The sequence below is a fragment of the Phalaenopsis equestris genome, unplaced genomic scaffold (genome assembly GCF_001263595.1).
Source record: "Phalaenopsis equestris unplaced genomic scaffold, ASM126359v1 Scaffold000224, whole genome shotgun sequence".
Classification (NCBI taxonomy): Eukaryota; Viridiplantae; Streptophyta; class Magnoliopsida; order Asparagales; family Orchidaceae; genus Phalaenopsis; species Phalaenopsis equestris.
The window spans coordinates 5,434,348-5,451,276 of record NW_018164666.1 but is presented as its reverse complement, the minus strand read 5'-3'; the positions used below and the strand labels follow the sequence as shown (position 1 = coordinate 5,451,276).

The window sequence follows — 16,929 nt, the reverse complement described above, 5'->3', positions numbered from 1 at the left end:
AATAATTAGTAATTAGTTATTTAAGAATTATTATTATTAAAATTACATATCAATTGCCTATTAGTGACAGATAAGCAATTTGAATTATATTATTGTGATTAAGTATTGATTTTCTAAAATCTTAGTTCGTAGTTCTAATATTACTCCCTGCGGGATCGATATCTAGGACTCCATTAGAGCCCTATATTACTTGAACAATACGTATACTTGCGTTGATAAATGTGACTTTACCATTATTGAATATTATATATATACATCTTTATCGAATCTATAACCGTTGTTAAAGTTTTGGTGTCATTGTTGATGAATTAAATTTTTTAGCAGCAGTATTAAATACTTGTATTTTAAAGCATATATAAAGTCGCTGTCAAGTTGCGCTCCATAATGGCGGATCAGTTTACCATATGTAGCACTACAGGAGGTTGGTAAGTTTTTTTAGATATTTACACATTAATTTAATTTTTGGAGTAACTTCTTTGTTCTAGCCATTTTCTTACGCACCACGAACCAATGAGTTGAGCCGCTCTCCCTCCATCGTAGAGTTGCATGTTCGTACTCTTCTGCACCCGATGATTACACAATGGGTCTTGAAGCATTCCAGACGAGTTGTTGTAAATTACAAACCTTAAATTAAAAGTTTATTTTGACTCTAAGTGTTGAAAACATCAATTAAATGCTGGTTTTCATTATGTAGGAAGAGTTCGAGTGGCTCTGAGAGAGGCACTTAGCCTATCAGACCCAGGGTTTCGCCAGCAGCAGTGATAGTCAGTCTACTACTGCGCAGTCCGAGTACGAGCTTTGAACCCAGGCGACAGGGAGGCAGCAAAGAAGGGTTTATTGCCTTGGAGCGCAAGGCATAGTATTCAAGACTGAGCTCTCCCATGATCTCGTTATTAGTTCCCTGAGCTCCTCACAGCTAGACCATGTGGTTGAAATGAATGAATAGATGTGTCAGTTGCACAAACAGATGCTAGAAGTCCAACATAGAGTCGGGGACTCTTCAGTGTGCATGCCGGAGACCGTCACAGATAGTTGGGGCAAACAACCGATGACATCCGTGCAGAAGGAGGAGGATGATGATGATGGAAATAATGAGTAGTTTTTTTAATGTTTTCTTTCATTTGTAAGCATTATATTGAACATTTGATGCAAAATTTTTTTAGATTAACTTTACTATTCTTACTTGTGACACTTTGTGACAGTGTTTTCCTTTTATTAATGATAGATATGTGATATATGATATGACTATGCTTAATGTGGCATGTGATTTTGGTTGATAAATGTGTTTTTGTACAAGTTGTAGAAATGTAATTGATATTTTGTTTTTTCAATGTTTCATATTTAAGTATGTTTTTTGATGCAAATTCCGACGCTAATTCGACAATAATATTTCATTGTCTTACGAGATTTTCTGATGCAAATGAGACAGTAATCCGACGCTAATCTTTATCTTCTGATAATTTCTAACACAAATTTCGATGCATGTTTTGTATTTGAACAAGTTTGACGCTAATACGACCCCAAACCCGACGCAAATTATTTACGTCGAAATATCTAAACGTACGTTCGACAGAAATAACATTACCGACCCCTGAATTAATGTCGGAAATATCGGACACAAATGTGACGATAACACTTAAATAACGTTGGATTTGCATTCGATCTACGTCTGAGTGTTCGATGCAATTCCTATATGGATTTTGTTAGATAGGTCATATTAATTATCTTGAGCACGGGCATCCTTTTCAAAATTTTAGCACCTTAATGACATAAAAAATATAGAAATTTTAAGCTCATTAAATTCCCCCTCACACTTATTTTGATGAGTAAATAAGATTCAAAGTTCATTTCATAATTTGGTCCATTATTTAATATCACAAAACCTCTAATTATATTTTAAGTAGTTTATATGGGCTCCTTTAGAATTGTGCTAAATGACTTTTAATGCTGTTGATTCGTCTCATTGAGATTATTTAATATTTTTAAACTATACTTTTTAATACATATCTGATATGAAATGAATCTCCTCAAGTGGAGCAAATATTACATCGGGACTCCGAACGTACGGATATGTTCAGAATCTAATGAAATCATATCATGTGAATGTGACAAAAAATAAAAAAAAATTTGTTTTAGCATATTGAAATATTCCCCCCATGTTATTCCGCGTTATTCAGGTGTTATTGTTGTGGTGTTTATGTGTTATTATGTTCTGGGAATATTCCCGGTGTTATAATAACACAATAACACATTAATATCACTATAATAATACTTGAATAACGCATAATAACACGGGAGGAATATTCCCCTATGTTACCGGTCCAGATCACAGGAAAGAGCGTGTGTTTTCTTTTTTATTTTCTAGAGATTTGAGTGTGGGTCCTTGAAACCACGTGCCCACATATCAATGGACTCCAAATGCATCTCTACATTAGGGGGCTTGATAGAATAAGTTTCCCCTAATATATAGTTTTTTAAATATCACGAATTATTCGGTATCAATAATCAACTCAATCATGTCGGATAGTCATGAAGGTCATGCACTCTTAAATTTTCTTCAATCGTAATAAAAGTACAAAAAATATTCACCTAATATCACTTAATCGGGAGTGCAAAATAAAAAAAGGGGAAGATTTACAAACACACCACACAATTTTTATATAATTACATATAACACCTAAGTCTGGTCATATTTATATTTATAACACATTGACCTTAAAATTATAATCATTATGTTGGGAGATGTTAAAACTTTGAATAGAAGAGAGCAAAATAAGGAACATATTTAGCATGGAAAAACATCAGAAGGAGAATAAATCAAAGTCATACTATACCAAGGAATTCAATATGAAGAAAATTATGAGAATTGCACAAATTACATCACACTCAAGCATCTCTAAACCTTTGAAAACTCCAGGACACTCTTATCCACTCATTTGCACAAGAAAACTCGAAATCCAACATATTCCATTCAACAAAATAGAATACATATGTGAAAATTCGACCAAAATCGGTTACTGGTGTTGGGGCGTCGCGACACTCTAGCGGGACATTGGTGTGTTGTATTCATACGTTTCAATATGGTGTTGTCTAGTTTTGAATCTGGACTGAGCCCGGGCGGCGTTGGGGCGCTACTAACTTGGTGTTGCACATACGGTGCCGAGACGCTATATATGCAAAAAAAAATAAATAAATAAATAAATAAATAAATAAAAAATCTAATGATATGGGTTAAACTTATTCTTAAATATTCAATACAACACACCATTACAGTTATATCCACCACTAGTGGGGCAGGCAATAACTACAACACTTCCCCTTCAATTGGACGCTGTGGCATTCCACTATTTGAATAGTGCCCATAATTTTGCCATGTTTTTCTACTCTTCATTTTTCGCTAATGGATTCTAAAAGGCCGATCATAGGCATTTTGCCACCGCAGAGGTCTTTTCCGCAACACATAAAGTTCTGTAAATTACAATTTAAACCCCAATTGATGGTTGATTTGCAATAATCCACGTTGCAAATTATGCTTAGAATAATTAGAACTGTCAATTTAAAAAAAAAATATTTTATTTGTCATATCACTAAATCACTAATTATCATTGTCAATCAATCAAAAGAAATTGTTGGGTGATTTTTTTTTTCTATATATTTTAAAAAATGTTAGGTGACTTTAATCACAATTATTGAAAGTTAACAGCTAATGCGTTTAAAATGGAAGATTTATGTATATATCACTCAATTCTTAGAAAAAAAACTATTACATCAGGACGTGTGAAGTTTAATGAAATTATGCCGTAAAGGTGATCGGCCCTGTAACACATGAGAATATTCACCTCGTGTTATTCATGTGTTATTGTGTGTTATTCAAATATTGTTGATGTGTTATTGTGTTATTGTGTTATAATAATATCAAAAATATTCTCAGAACACAATAACGCATGGATAACATACAATAACACATGAATAACAAACAATAACACCTGAATGACACGAGAGGAATATTTTCTTGTGTTACCGGGTCGATCACCTCCTATTTTTTTTGCCATGAAGTGATTTCATTGGACACGTCGTGTCGTGATGTAATATTTTTTCCAATTCTTATGTATTTACATATTACACATTTAAATTTCAATTTTTTCATACATGACGCCTTATGGGCTTATTATGTAATAGTTTTTATTTATCGAATTTAGTAAAATAAGTAAGAAAAATTGCAAAGGTCATGACTGCAAAACAAATAATTTGATCACATATTTTATAATTTATCATTTAACACAGATTTTTGTCATGCGTGAGGGAGTAAGGGCTCGCTTGTCGAATTCAATAATTGGAGTATTTCTTTGATGGGACGCTAAAGAGAGATTGTGCCAACTCTCTCATCCCCATTAAATCATATATAGACAAATGTTGTGACGCATTCCCAAGTGTCAATCCTAATTGATACATCATTTATTTTACTATTTTGCTTGTATTAAATTTCTTTTAAATTATTTGCTAATTACTAATATAACTAATCTAAGTGTATATTGTATTTTAGGGTCTTCTTGGGGAGGTGGTGCGACACCACACTGCAGTTTTGTCTGTTTCAATAGAGTGCAATAAAAAGTTGCTGCTAAAATCTGCATTTTCTTGAAGGCTCTGACTAGTGTGGTGATAACTTTCTAGCTGTGGTCTCTAATTCTAGATGCGGGCATTGATAACCATAAAAAAAAGATGAAACAAATATATCATTCGTTTAAATCAATTAAATAAGAAAATGTCAAATTTCATCGTTGATAGAATTATGCCAGGTAATTTTCTAAATTCTTATATCAATGTATGAGAATTTTTCATAGAAGATTAAGTGTTTCTTCTACAAGAACATTAAGAATACAACATTGTTTTGATAAATAGATGTTGGGTAGCCGCCACAAATTAATGTTAATAAATTTCAATTTTGATGAAAAAAAAAGTAGCAACAAGACAACTCAATTGGCCTTAAAATTTTAAATTTTGCTTTAAGATATTTTAGTTTTCAATTTCATGAGATTTGAAATAATTTAGTTTGATGACCCAATCTAATGATAGCAAGCACATCTACATTTAAGTTCAATTGGGCATAAATAAAGAACTCATTAGTCTAACTGAAAAGTTTTTGAGAATCTTTAAGGGGTTAAACACCCTCCAAATTCTGTATGTTAATAAATGAAATCATTAACGAACCTAAGATGGTTCAATTTTAAGTTCACTATAATACAAAGTTTTCTCTCCCTCCCGCTTTATTGTCCTCCTTTTATAGCAGCTAAGCGCAGGGCAATGCTTTGGCTAAGTCTATTGTAGAGTTCGTATGACTACTATTTAATTTTAGTCATTGTACATCGTGGGAGAACCCTTTTAAGCTCAAAGCCCCGTGGTTAACTTATGAGGTGTCTATTAGCTTTTGATTAGATGAGAGTTCATGTGCTTTCCAACCCCATCCGATCTCCTAATTCACCTCTTTTATTGGATGCGAGTCACAAAAAAACTTACTTTCTGTTTGATAAATTGTAAAATTTTTTGAAAGAATTATTTGAAGTAATGTTTAAAAAATTTATTTATACTTTACGTTTACACAATCAAGAGAGCATTTCAACAGATGAGATTAACAAATAATTTTAGTGCTCTATTTGTTGTCATTAACCACCAACTATCACTTTACGTCAACACTCATTATTTTCATCATCTAATGATAGACGTCAACAACTGTTAACGTCCATCAACACCATTGTTACCAGCTTATGACAGTTAAAGCTTGACCTTCCTTCAACATTCATCGTCCAATAATGTCTGAAGCTTATACTTTTGATTATTAGAATGCCCCTCAAATATTGTTAGCAATCAATTTGTCAACTCACTATAACCCAACTTTTTAATTTTCAATGTTCGAATATTGTTTGTTAACAACAAACAATCAATAATTGTTAGCCACTAATATCCAAATTCTACATCTTACCAATCCTTAGGTCTCATATGTATAAGATAGGGGTGTAAGCGAGTTGAGCTTAATCAAGCTTTAGTATTATTTGGCTTTAAACTAATAAATTGATTATATTTTTTTTTACGGCCAAACATAAATTATTTATGAATTAAAGCTTTCTTAAAAGTCATATATAAATCATATAAACATATAAGTCACTATTTATATGTATGTAAACACACATAAATTCACATGCATACATAAATATAATGAAGTTACCATTGAATTAATGCAATCAAAAGTACAAAATGAGTTTTTTTTTATAGCATTATAATCAAGAGAACGACTAAGCTGAACACCTACTATCCAACATTTCCCGTCACTAATACTTTTCAATAATATACTTACAACATCTATCAGCCACACTAGCATGTAATGACAATCGATATCTAACAACTACGCCCCTCCATATTGGTTATAAAGTTCCATCTTATATCTGGAAAATGACATTTTGATTATGTCATCATCATCCATTCTCCTACATTCCATAACAATCATCTTATAAAACCTATTCATGATTTTTGTTTAATTTTTATTAGCCATGATACCCATCTATATGTCTACTAATCCTCACTATTATTAGAACAACAAATTTGACATCTTATTATCATTTGACCTTCAAAATTTTCTTTCAACCATCATTCCACACATATAAATAGTCCGAATCTAACAACCACATTTTCTCCCTTTTATTAAAAAAAATGATTAAGTTGACTACCCTTTATCCTCGATACATCCACCATTAACTATTATCAAATAATCATCAAGTGATTATAACTTTGGCTTAATATCCTCCTATTACTTTATAGGAGATGCATACCATGATTCATGTCTATTACATTACATTGGCATAGTTTTAGTTATGATGAATGATATTCTTTATAATCATTGATCTATAGTAATGAAAGTTATCTCAATTAAGCTAGGCTTCATAGTTTTTTAATTCTCATGTTTTTATATAAAAAAAATTATATCTTTTATGTGATGCTTTCTACTTATTAATATAAGTGCAAAATCTTTATGCATCTCTAATTTCTATCCTCCTATTAACTAAAGATGTAAAATGAGAATCCCTTGCAATTACAAACATTCTTGAAAATTTATATAGACATAAGAGCAAGGAGTATTATAAGGCTAACAACTATTTAAATTGCTCTCTAAAGACTATTAGGCCAAGCTAAAGCATTCACATGGACGAGGTAAATGCTTAAATTTATTGATAATTAGAAGTATTTTATCATCACATTATCCATTAAATCTTATTGTTCAACTTAGCAAGAACTCAAAGATTTGGAGACTGTGATGCTAGGACTCATCTCTTGGAAGGCACCAATTGGATCACTAATTAATCATATTTTTAAAAAAATATTTTAATTATTACCTATAAATTTTATTTATTTTCATAAATTAACTATATAATTATGTGGAGTTTTAAATATTGCCTACCAAATTTACAAGTACTTAAACAAGCACCAACCAAGCAGCCTGCAATTATCTCCATTTATGTACTCACTTGTAGCCCTTTTTTGTTGTTGTTTTTAACATGTTTTCCTATATTCGTGGAGTACTGATTTGTCCTCCATACCAACGCCCAAAGTCGGATATGCCGGTAGGGCTAACCATCTATGTACTAATTTCTCCCATCCTGAAAGGAATGGGAATTATGATATCGCATCCGCTTCATCTGCGCTCACTACCATTAATGTATCTCATTCTTGTGATATCGGCTTAAGTCAAAGTTTTCCATACTGTTTACTCTGTACACATACTGTTGTCACCGTAGGCTATAAGTAGAAGATTTTTTTTAGTTTTTCTGTGATCCATCGGCATTCCCATGTGCTGAAATAGTTCAGAAGTTATTATTTTGATTAGACCTACTGTAAAAATTCGAGGGTGCCAGCCTTGTGGTTCAGAGGCGAAAGCAAGAGGCTATCGAAAGTTAAATGGAGGAAGACGACACGGAAAAGGGGGAAAGGTTGCTTTTTTGAAAGGTATTGCTTTTAGTTTTGGATGTTATAGCTCTAGGCCGCTAGGACTGACTTATTGAGTGTGTTGGTTGGGCGACTTGGAGATCTAGTGCGTAATGAGTCAATAATGGGGATTTGGGGTGTGTTTCTTCACTATTATTGGCAACGTATTGCTGCTTCAGTTGATCTGGAAAGCAAATAATTGGGATCCCTGGTTGGTTTAGGGTTTCGGGGATGGGATCTGTGGGGTGAAGTCAAGAGCTTCTTTTTACTTGCCTCTTTTTTTTATTTCGCTTTCTTACAGTCGTTTGATTTAGTTCTGGGGGCATTGTTTTAGTTGGGTTTGTTGTTTGGATCTTCAACTATTTTACTTGTTAAGAACAATGGATTTATCTGTTAGAAACTGTGCGCCGGTGTTGAGTTGATGCTTCTATTGGCATGATTTTTAAGGTAAGATTTGTATAATTTTCCCTTAACAATCCTCGATTACGGTTCTCCTTGTGAGTTTTCCTTAGCTCTGTACAATGATTTGCGACCATGGGTTCTGTTTTGCACATACTGCCCAGTTCGACGATGTTTTCTGTTTGTTTTAGTTGTTCTGGTTGATTTTGACTAAGCCAGCATAAATAAATTATGACTTTTTAACAAAGCCCGCTCCTTTTTCGTTTTGTAGGAAAAAATCGGCGCAAAAGCTCTATTTCCCGGAGCCTTTCTGCTAAAATGGACTGGAACTTAAAGGCTCCCTTACAGTGGGAGTGGGAAAATCTCGCCTTGTTTTCCGGGAAAGAAAGCGAGATAACCAAGTTTACAACGCAGGCTGAATGGAGGACTGAAGATGGCGGAGTAATCAGTAATGGATCTGTGTATTCATCTGGCAGCGGAACTTCTTCTGGTTCAGACCTAGGTAATGGCTCATCCAGAAGCTCCGTCTCAGCATCCGTCGGCTCTTCATCAAAAGTTGGAGTTTTTACATCAGAGTTGAACTTCGAAGCCCTGGAAGGTTTACATCAGAATCCGAACAAGAACAACGAACCTGTCACAGGTGAAGATGCCGAAACATCGCCGGCGATAGTTCGACGGAGCGGTGCCGGAGAGCCGCAGCTGGGTCTAAAACTCGGCAAAAGAACTTATTTTGAGGACTTTGGTAGGGCAAACGTCAAGACTTCAATCACGCAAGAAGATACTTCAGTTAAGAAAGCTCGTGTGTCTCATCAAGCGACTCAGAATACTTATTGCCAGGTTGAAGGGTGCAATATCGATCTGATTGGAGCAAAAGATTATCATCGGAAGCACAGAGTATGTGAAAACCATTCTAAAAGCCCCAAGGTTATTATTGCCGGCCAAGAGCGACGGTTTTGTCAACAGTGTAGCAGGTACTGTTTCTAACTTGTGTTGCTGAAAATTTTCTATCTCTTTTTCTGGGAGTTTACATACATACCAGTCAATTCTTATGGATTTACATATCTAACACAAATTTTTCATATGACAAAAAAAATGTCACTATTTTAACTTTAAAAAAGTGATACATTTTCATGCATAAAAATTTGAAGTTTGGTTGTTAGATATGTAAATGCATAGGAATTGAGTGGCATGCATGTAAATCTTCCTTTTTTCTAATTTTTTAGATGCATTTTTGTTTAATATAAGTTATGTGATTCTTATGCATTGGGTTCCCTTTACATTCAAACTACTATTTTCTTATTATTGGCCGTCCAAAAAAATTTTGAAAATTTGCATAAACACCAAACAATTTTTTTGTATTTACATTTATGACACTTTGGTGTCAAGAGAACAACCTATGCTTGAAAGAGTCACTTTTGAAAAGTTAGCAGTAGTGGTATTTTTGATGTGATATTGAAGTCAGAGTGTTATGTATGTAAATATGAAAGTTTGGCTGCTAGTATGTAAGTATATTAAAACTGTTGTATGTATGTAAATGCCCCAACATATTTTGAAGATAGTCGAGCTATGTTTACGGCAATGGGGAACTGAGGTAGAACTGTCAGTCAAATAGGGGATTAATTACAGTAAATTAGTCAAACCTCCCTGAATTTATAGAGATATGGATTCATTTCTTTTGTTGATGTTCGATTCAATGCTTTCCTGATGCAGCTTGACTTGAGAGGCATTTACATTCATACCACACAATTCTTATGTAATTACATATCAAACACCTAAACTTTCATACTTACTAGCATAGCACTCAAATCTTAAAAAATAACACTATTATCACCTTTTCAAAGTAACATACACTTTTTAATGTAAAGGTTTTAAAGCATCAAAATGTAAATACATAAGAATTGTGTGCTACATGTAAATTTCTCAAAAAAAAAAAAAATGAAGATGGTCAAGCTATGTATATGACAATGGGGAATTGAGGTATAACTGTCAGTTTAATAGGACATTAATTATATTAAATTAGTAGAACCTACCTTAATTTACAAGATATGGAATTGTTTCTTTTGTTCATGTTCCATTCAATTCTTTCTTGATGCAATTTGATTTCAAAATCTGGTTTTACAGATTTCTATTTTTTGTTGTGTTTGTTTAAGGTTCCATGATTTATCTGAGTTTGACCAAAAGAAAAGGAGCTGTCGCAAACGCTTATCCGAACATAACTCACGTCGACGCAAACCACAGCCTGAAGCAATCTCATTCAACTCTTCAGTTCTTCCTTCATCATTTTATGGTATGGGACTATTTTTTAATATTTCTTGTTTGATTAAAGCCCTCATATGACAAGTGTTATTAGTCTCTTATTATACTTGATAAAGATTTATTACTAAAGCTGAGCTTTTATATTCTTATATTTACATTTTGAACCAAATAGAATTTCTTTGAGTAGATATGGCATTGTTGGAATATTTTGATGCAAGCGCTCAGGTAAGGTGCATTTCATTAATTTATGACTTTCTCACCCATTCTTTTAGGATCATTTCTATCAGGGTGTTGTGAAGAGAGAGAGAGAGAGAGAGAGAGAGAGAGAGAGAGAGAGAGGGAAAACCGAAGAGTAGCATGGAGCCGAAGCATACCTCAGTCGTCCATCACACCCTTACATCAGAATTAACCCTATTACATATCTGTAGCTTACCCTTACAATATATCTCAGGAAGGGTATAACTTATTCTATACTAAAGAGTTTATTACCCCCCATCAAGCTGATAGAGTTTGGGACAAACTTGAAGCTTGGACTGCAGCTCTTTGAATTTCTTCTTTGGCAATGGTTTGGTGAAGATGTTGGCCGGTTGATCTGCCGTACCGATGTAGTGAATTTGGAGGAGTTGAGAGTAGATTTAGTCCTTTATAAATTGATGTTCGATCTCGACATATTTCGTGCAAGCGTAAAATACCAGATTCGTGGCTATAGCCATTGCCGAAAATTGTTGAGTGGTTGTCACATGAGATTTTTGTGGGTTCCAATTGAGGTGCACCGAGTTCCTCAAGGAGTCGGCGGAGCCACAAGGTATCAGATCCCGTCTAGGCTTGAACGCGATACTCATTTTCTGTAGAAAAACAAGCAACTGTATGTTGCTTTTTGACAACTCTTGTCCTCACCTACATTCACTGAGGCAATATTGCGACGTGACCCATAGTTGGTCGTTCAAACGTGCAGTGTCTAGATGCACGCATGCACACACACACACACACATGTACGTTTGTGTATTTAGAAATCTTACACATTAACATTCATATTTACATATATAACACTTTGGTGTTTTAAATCTATGTATTAAAATGTGTATGTCACTTTTATAAAGTATTAATAGTGTTGGTATGTCATCAACAAATCTCTATCATTTTGCACGAATCTTGAGATATAGCGCAAATCCCGTGACAATGTTTTAAGAAGAAATCCTCGAACTTCAATTAGAAATCATTTAGAACTTTGATTTCAATAAACATATAGTCAAATTGTCGACTCAACAAGGCAGACTCAATGATGCTAAATTTGGTCCGATTCGAGTCAAATAAAGCCTCAAATAAGTTGTTAACCATTTTGGTAGCTTTCAATACATAATTTGAAGGTCAAAATGGATTCCAAATTCTACAAGCTTACAGTAAAATTGAGCATCTTGACAAGAAAAATCCAACTGTTTCAAGATCACTTAATTCTAACCTTATGGCACTTAAATGCTAATAAAATATTATCCAATTGAGGGAAGCTCTCCGGACTATCCTATCAGAGCGGCTCAAATTCCTTCCTTATAACTCACACTCTCTTAGAGCCATGCCCCCAACTTGAGAGGGGAGCTAGGCATGGAGCCAGAAGAAGACAAGAGCAAGAAGACGAGCTGGGAGAATGAGAGAAGCGTGGTATCATTTTAACACTGAAAATATGGTGATTTATTCCTGCTCCTGCAGTCGCCAATCACTATCAAACACCACCTGTTGGTCACCATCTACAACCGTCGGTTGCTCTATACCGCTGACTACCATCGATCGCCACCTACTCCATACTCTGACGAAGATACAACATGTCTTGCAAAATTTCAACATACGTTTTGGAACAATGAAACACCTGATAGAGCATTACTTCGTCCAGTACAATAGACAATGACGCAACCCAAAGACAATGTAACAACACTCCCCTAATATGACGCAGTGACACACCATAATGACGATGTAATAATGCACTCAACATACAGTGCAACAACGTCTCCCGAATATGGTGTAATAATGCACCTTGAGGACAGTGACTTTATTTGAACTCTTAATGCTCTCTCGTTGCAGCACACCAACTATTTTCTAGGTGATCCACAACTCTTGCAGCACTCGATCCCAATTTCCATAGCCTATGAATGTTTCACAACTCACCACAACGACCTACGTAGCCAACTAAGGTCTACATGACTTACAACTCTTCGTTCATAACAGACCTCTAATGGGCATGTTTCACAGCATGTGCGTATGTGGTGGGATTTGGTGGGTGATTGAATTGGTGGAAGAGGTTCAACATTGTGACCGGTTTGAGGTGGTCGGTGCAGCTTCAGTTGACCATATGGTGTGGCTGAATTGGAGATGGTGGTGGGGGAGTGGGTATTTGTGTGGAGGCAGGGTCTGACACTGGATTTTCGGCAGGTGGAGGATTGGGAGAAGTTTTGGTTGAAGGTAGTGGAGGCTTGGATTGGCTCATATGTGGAGGTCATAGAAGTAGAGGGTTGATTGGGGTAGCTGCATGTGATTTTGTGTGCCACTTACAATGTTAATCTCTTCGCTACACAGTAGAGAGTAGAAGTCATCAGGATTGAGGAGATATAGTCGAGTCCGGATTGCCGTCATATATCCTTGGTAGGTTGTCAGTAGGCCATTGAGAGTGTAGAGTATGATATCATTTGTATCTAACTTTCATCCACTGTTCTAATGTTATCAACAAGAGCTCTGACACATGGTAGATATTGAATCACCACCTGATTGTTCATGAAGAGAGTGTGTACGACATTCTTGAGCTAAATAAGCCTTGAATGATTTGTTGGTTGCAATCATTTTGCAATTGTATGCCATGTCTTGGTAGTAGTAGAGGGTTGTAATACTTAAGGAAGGATTGGTGTACAAAGCTGCTGAAAGGTTTTGATCAATCAAAATCCATGCGGCATAGTTTGGATTATAAACCTGAATATCATCCCTATTTTCGGTAAATTGAGGGCAATGTATGCTTTCCTCTAGAAACCCTAGATATCCATTCGCTGTGAGAATCTTCAGAACTTGAGCCTTCCATATAGGATAGTTATCCGCAGATAAACGGTTTTGAGTTAGGCTCTTGATGTTGCTCTTGAGAAATTTGAGGGAAGGAGGAATCGATATGGGGACATTTGTCTCCATTATCATTGGATTCATATTTTCTGAGGTTTGTAAGGTTGACATTGGTGTTGATGTTGTAGATCGAGTTGATACCTTGATAACTTGCACGGGTAGGTTCGATCATCTTTGCGTAGCTTTGGATGCCGATCCCGATCGGACTGCTCACGGGTCCTGTGTTAAAAGCTGCTTGACCACCGGTGAGAGGGGGAAGGGAAGCTAGAATAAGCTTGAGCTCATGGCTCTAGCACCATGAAGAATAGAGAGAGAGAGAGAGAGAGACAGAGAGAGAGAGAGCAAAGCCTAGAGGGAAAGCTGAAGAGTAGCAGGGAATCGAAACATACCTCAGCCGTCCATCACACCTCACATTAGAATTAACCCTATTACATACCTATAGCTTACCCATACAATATATCTCGGGTAGGGCTGTAAACGAGCCGAGTTTGAGCGAGCTTGGACTTGGCTCGTGTTCAGCTCGAAATTGACTCGTTAAACTAAAATTGAGAAAAATAGATGTAAAATGTGGGATTCAAACCTGAATCAAATTCATACAAAAAAAGACACTAACCACATTGCCACATGAGGTGTTATGATTTAAACTTAGACATAAATATATATAATATATTAATGTTCGGCTTGCTTACATTTCAAGCTTAAAAATTTGTTCGTGTTCGGCTCGTTAGGTTTTAAGAACAAACCGAACCTGTTCACGAACAACGAACCAAATTGACAGCCCTACTCTCGGGAAGGATATAGCTTATTATGTTGCACACACACACATACTAGGTTTGTTATGTGAAGGAGGCAGCCGCCACTGCCATTTTATAATTTTCTTGGAGTATAATGAATTTTATTCTCCTTTGCCTATGATTAAGATTTCCCACATTATTCCGTAAGAAATGTCCTTAGTGCGGTTTATTGAATTTGTGGTCCTCATTTATGAGCTTATCAGCTTATTCAAATTAGGGTAGTGATGCCAAAGAAAGGCATGTTTGTTTTTGAATGTATATTGCACATGCTTGAAGGTTTTGATCATTGATTTGCAAATCAACGCCATTTTTTCTTCTTGCAATTTATCTTTTATGGATTCTTCAGGAATGCTGCAATGTTTGCTTTCAATAACATTCTTCTGGTAAATTACAATTCTTACGTGTTTACATATTTAATGCACAAAATTTGATATTTACTCTTATAACACTTTAGTGTCCTAAACGTATGCATGAAAATGTGTATTTCATTTCAACAAAGACGGCGTTGGTGGCATTTTTTATGTAATGTACTGATGTTAAAGATTTGAGTGATATGGTTGTAAATATGAATGTTTAGGTGTTAGATATGTAAATACATAAGAATTGTGTGGCATTTTCTTACATTTTTTTTTACACCATTTCATAACTCTTTATAAAACAGGGAACTTTCACTTATCATACATATGGAAAGGAAAATTCCTTGCTATTATTAGTTATAAGGACTTGCTTACAGATATGCCATATGCTTTAATGTTGCTTTAAAGTTACTTACTCTAATTATTTTTCTCAAAATCTGAACCAAAATCAGTGGATGCAGCTAATGGACAGCAAATGAATTTTTTTCTGAGTCGAGGTCCGGTCAACGATACGAGGCCTTCTGCAAGCACATTATGGGAGAAATCATCGGGTTTTAGCCTTTCAACATCAGAAGGAACTTGGCCGAAACCAACAAAAGCAGGCGTCGATGGAGCTTTGCATCTCCCTTTCTTGGATTTCTCTGATAACTTTCCCACTTCGCATCATGGCTTTAATAGAACTATGCCGTTCAAGGGCACCACTGCCGAGGTCCTTAATCAAGGTGATATCTTTTTTCTAATCTGTATAGTAGCTCTGCTTCTTTTAACTTTAGTTTGATTTCATTAGCATTTAAGGTTTTATTTTTTTTGGACTTAATTAACTGAGTTTTATAAATCCCCAACTGCATGGTTATGCCAAGCTTTGGACTTTGACCCGAAAACCAAGAGATTTGGATATGTATTTACATATCAAATGCCAAAATTTCAATTTTTACAGTCCTACCTAATTCTTAATGTTACAAAAGTGTTATCATTTTGGCACTATGTTATTCTTGTTAAGTACAGGTTTGCTTCATATTCAATAACCTGATGTTCCATATCAGTTTAGCTGAGGACAAGAGAATTGAGTTGAAAACAAATAGAAATTGTTTGGGGCATTTGCATACACTGCCCATAATTCTTATGTATTTATATGTCGCACACCTAAACTTTCATATTTACACACATAACTCTCAAATCTTTGATATCACATAACAAATACTGAATTTTTAAATCTACACCCTGCTAATTCTATATTCTTCAACATCTGTGATTTGTTCAGGTCTGGAAGCTTCTGCCTCTGCTTCCAACTTCAACGGAGCACCACCGGACCTTCGAAGTGCTCTCTCTCTTCTGTCAAACGATTCATGCGGTCCGTGCAACGCCGGACAGAGCCATATGATCATCGCCAAAACGAACCCCACCGCCGCCACGGCTTCGCATCCTTCGCCGGTTCAGGCTTCGAACTCGCTGCTGGAATGCTGGCAAGACGACCGCTCGCTGACCGAGCAAGCTCTGGCTTTCAATTTCAGCAGCAATGGAAGTCAGTTCCAAGACTTCCATCTCAGCAAAGCTCCCTTTGACAGCCCTTTATTTGAAGGAAATCAGGTATTCTCCAAGTCCGATGGGCACTTTCTAGGGTTCAAAACCTGAAATGGCTTGGCAGGGCTTATTGTTCTCTTAGGGTTTGACAACTTTGTGTTTTCTAAATAATTATTGAAGTGGATGTTGATATATTACCATTGAGAACTTGATGTTCTGTAATTTTGTGAGAGACTAAAAGTATGGTTGAGGAAGATTCATTGGTTTTAGTTCCACTTGGGTGGTGAATGGAATGTTGTGATGAAAATAGAAATTTAAAATAATAAGGTATTGTTGGGTGAGGATATGTCTGCGAATTTAGCTTGAAGATCGCTAATCGCTCGAAAATTGATTTTAACTTCGATTCGGATTGAGATTAGATTGAAATAAGCAAGGCAAGCTATGAGCCAACATTTGGGGTCGAATTTTTTTGGAGCCTATTTTGAGCTGAAACCAGCTTGGCTTGAAAACAGATCATCAATAGTCCTAGTGATGTGAAG

At 35.4% G+C, this 16,929-nt stretch overlaps 1 protein-coding gene across 4 annotated transcripts; it reads left to right on the top strand.

The window, feature by feature from the left end:
- The first annotated feature begins 7,763 nt into the window (after positions 1 to 7,763).
- LOC110023454 (squamosa promoter-binding-like protein 12) lies at positions 7,764 to 16,665 on the top strand. 4 transcript variants are annotated; one of them, XM_020722885.1, is made up of 5 exons: positions 7,764 to 7,992; positions 8,642 to 9,341; positions 10,521 to 10,657; positions 15,322 to 15,591; positions 16,131 to 16,665. In XM_020722885.1, exons 2-5 carry the CDS (start codon positions 8,689 to 8,691, stop codon positions 16,499 to 16,501), a joined length of 1,431 nt encoding a protein of 476 aa, XP_020578544.1. In that variant the 5' UTR covers positions 7,764 to 7,992; positions 8,642 to 8,688; the 3' UTR covers positions 16,502 to 16,665. The 4 variants fall into 4 exon arrangements, with proteins under 4 accessions (XP_020578544.1, XP_020578543.1, XP_020578541.1 ...); XM_020722884.1 differs by lacking the exon at positions 7,764 to 7,992 and adding an exon at positions 8,025 to 8,418; XM_020722882.1 differs by lacking the exon at positions 7,764 to 7,992 and adding an exon at positions 8,048 to 8,108.
- Positions 16,666 to 16,929: the final 264 nt, after the last annotated feature.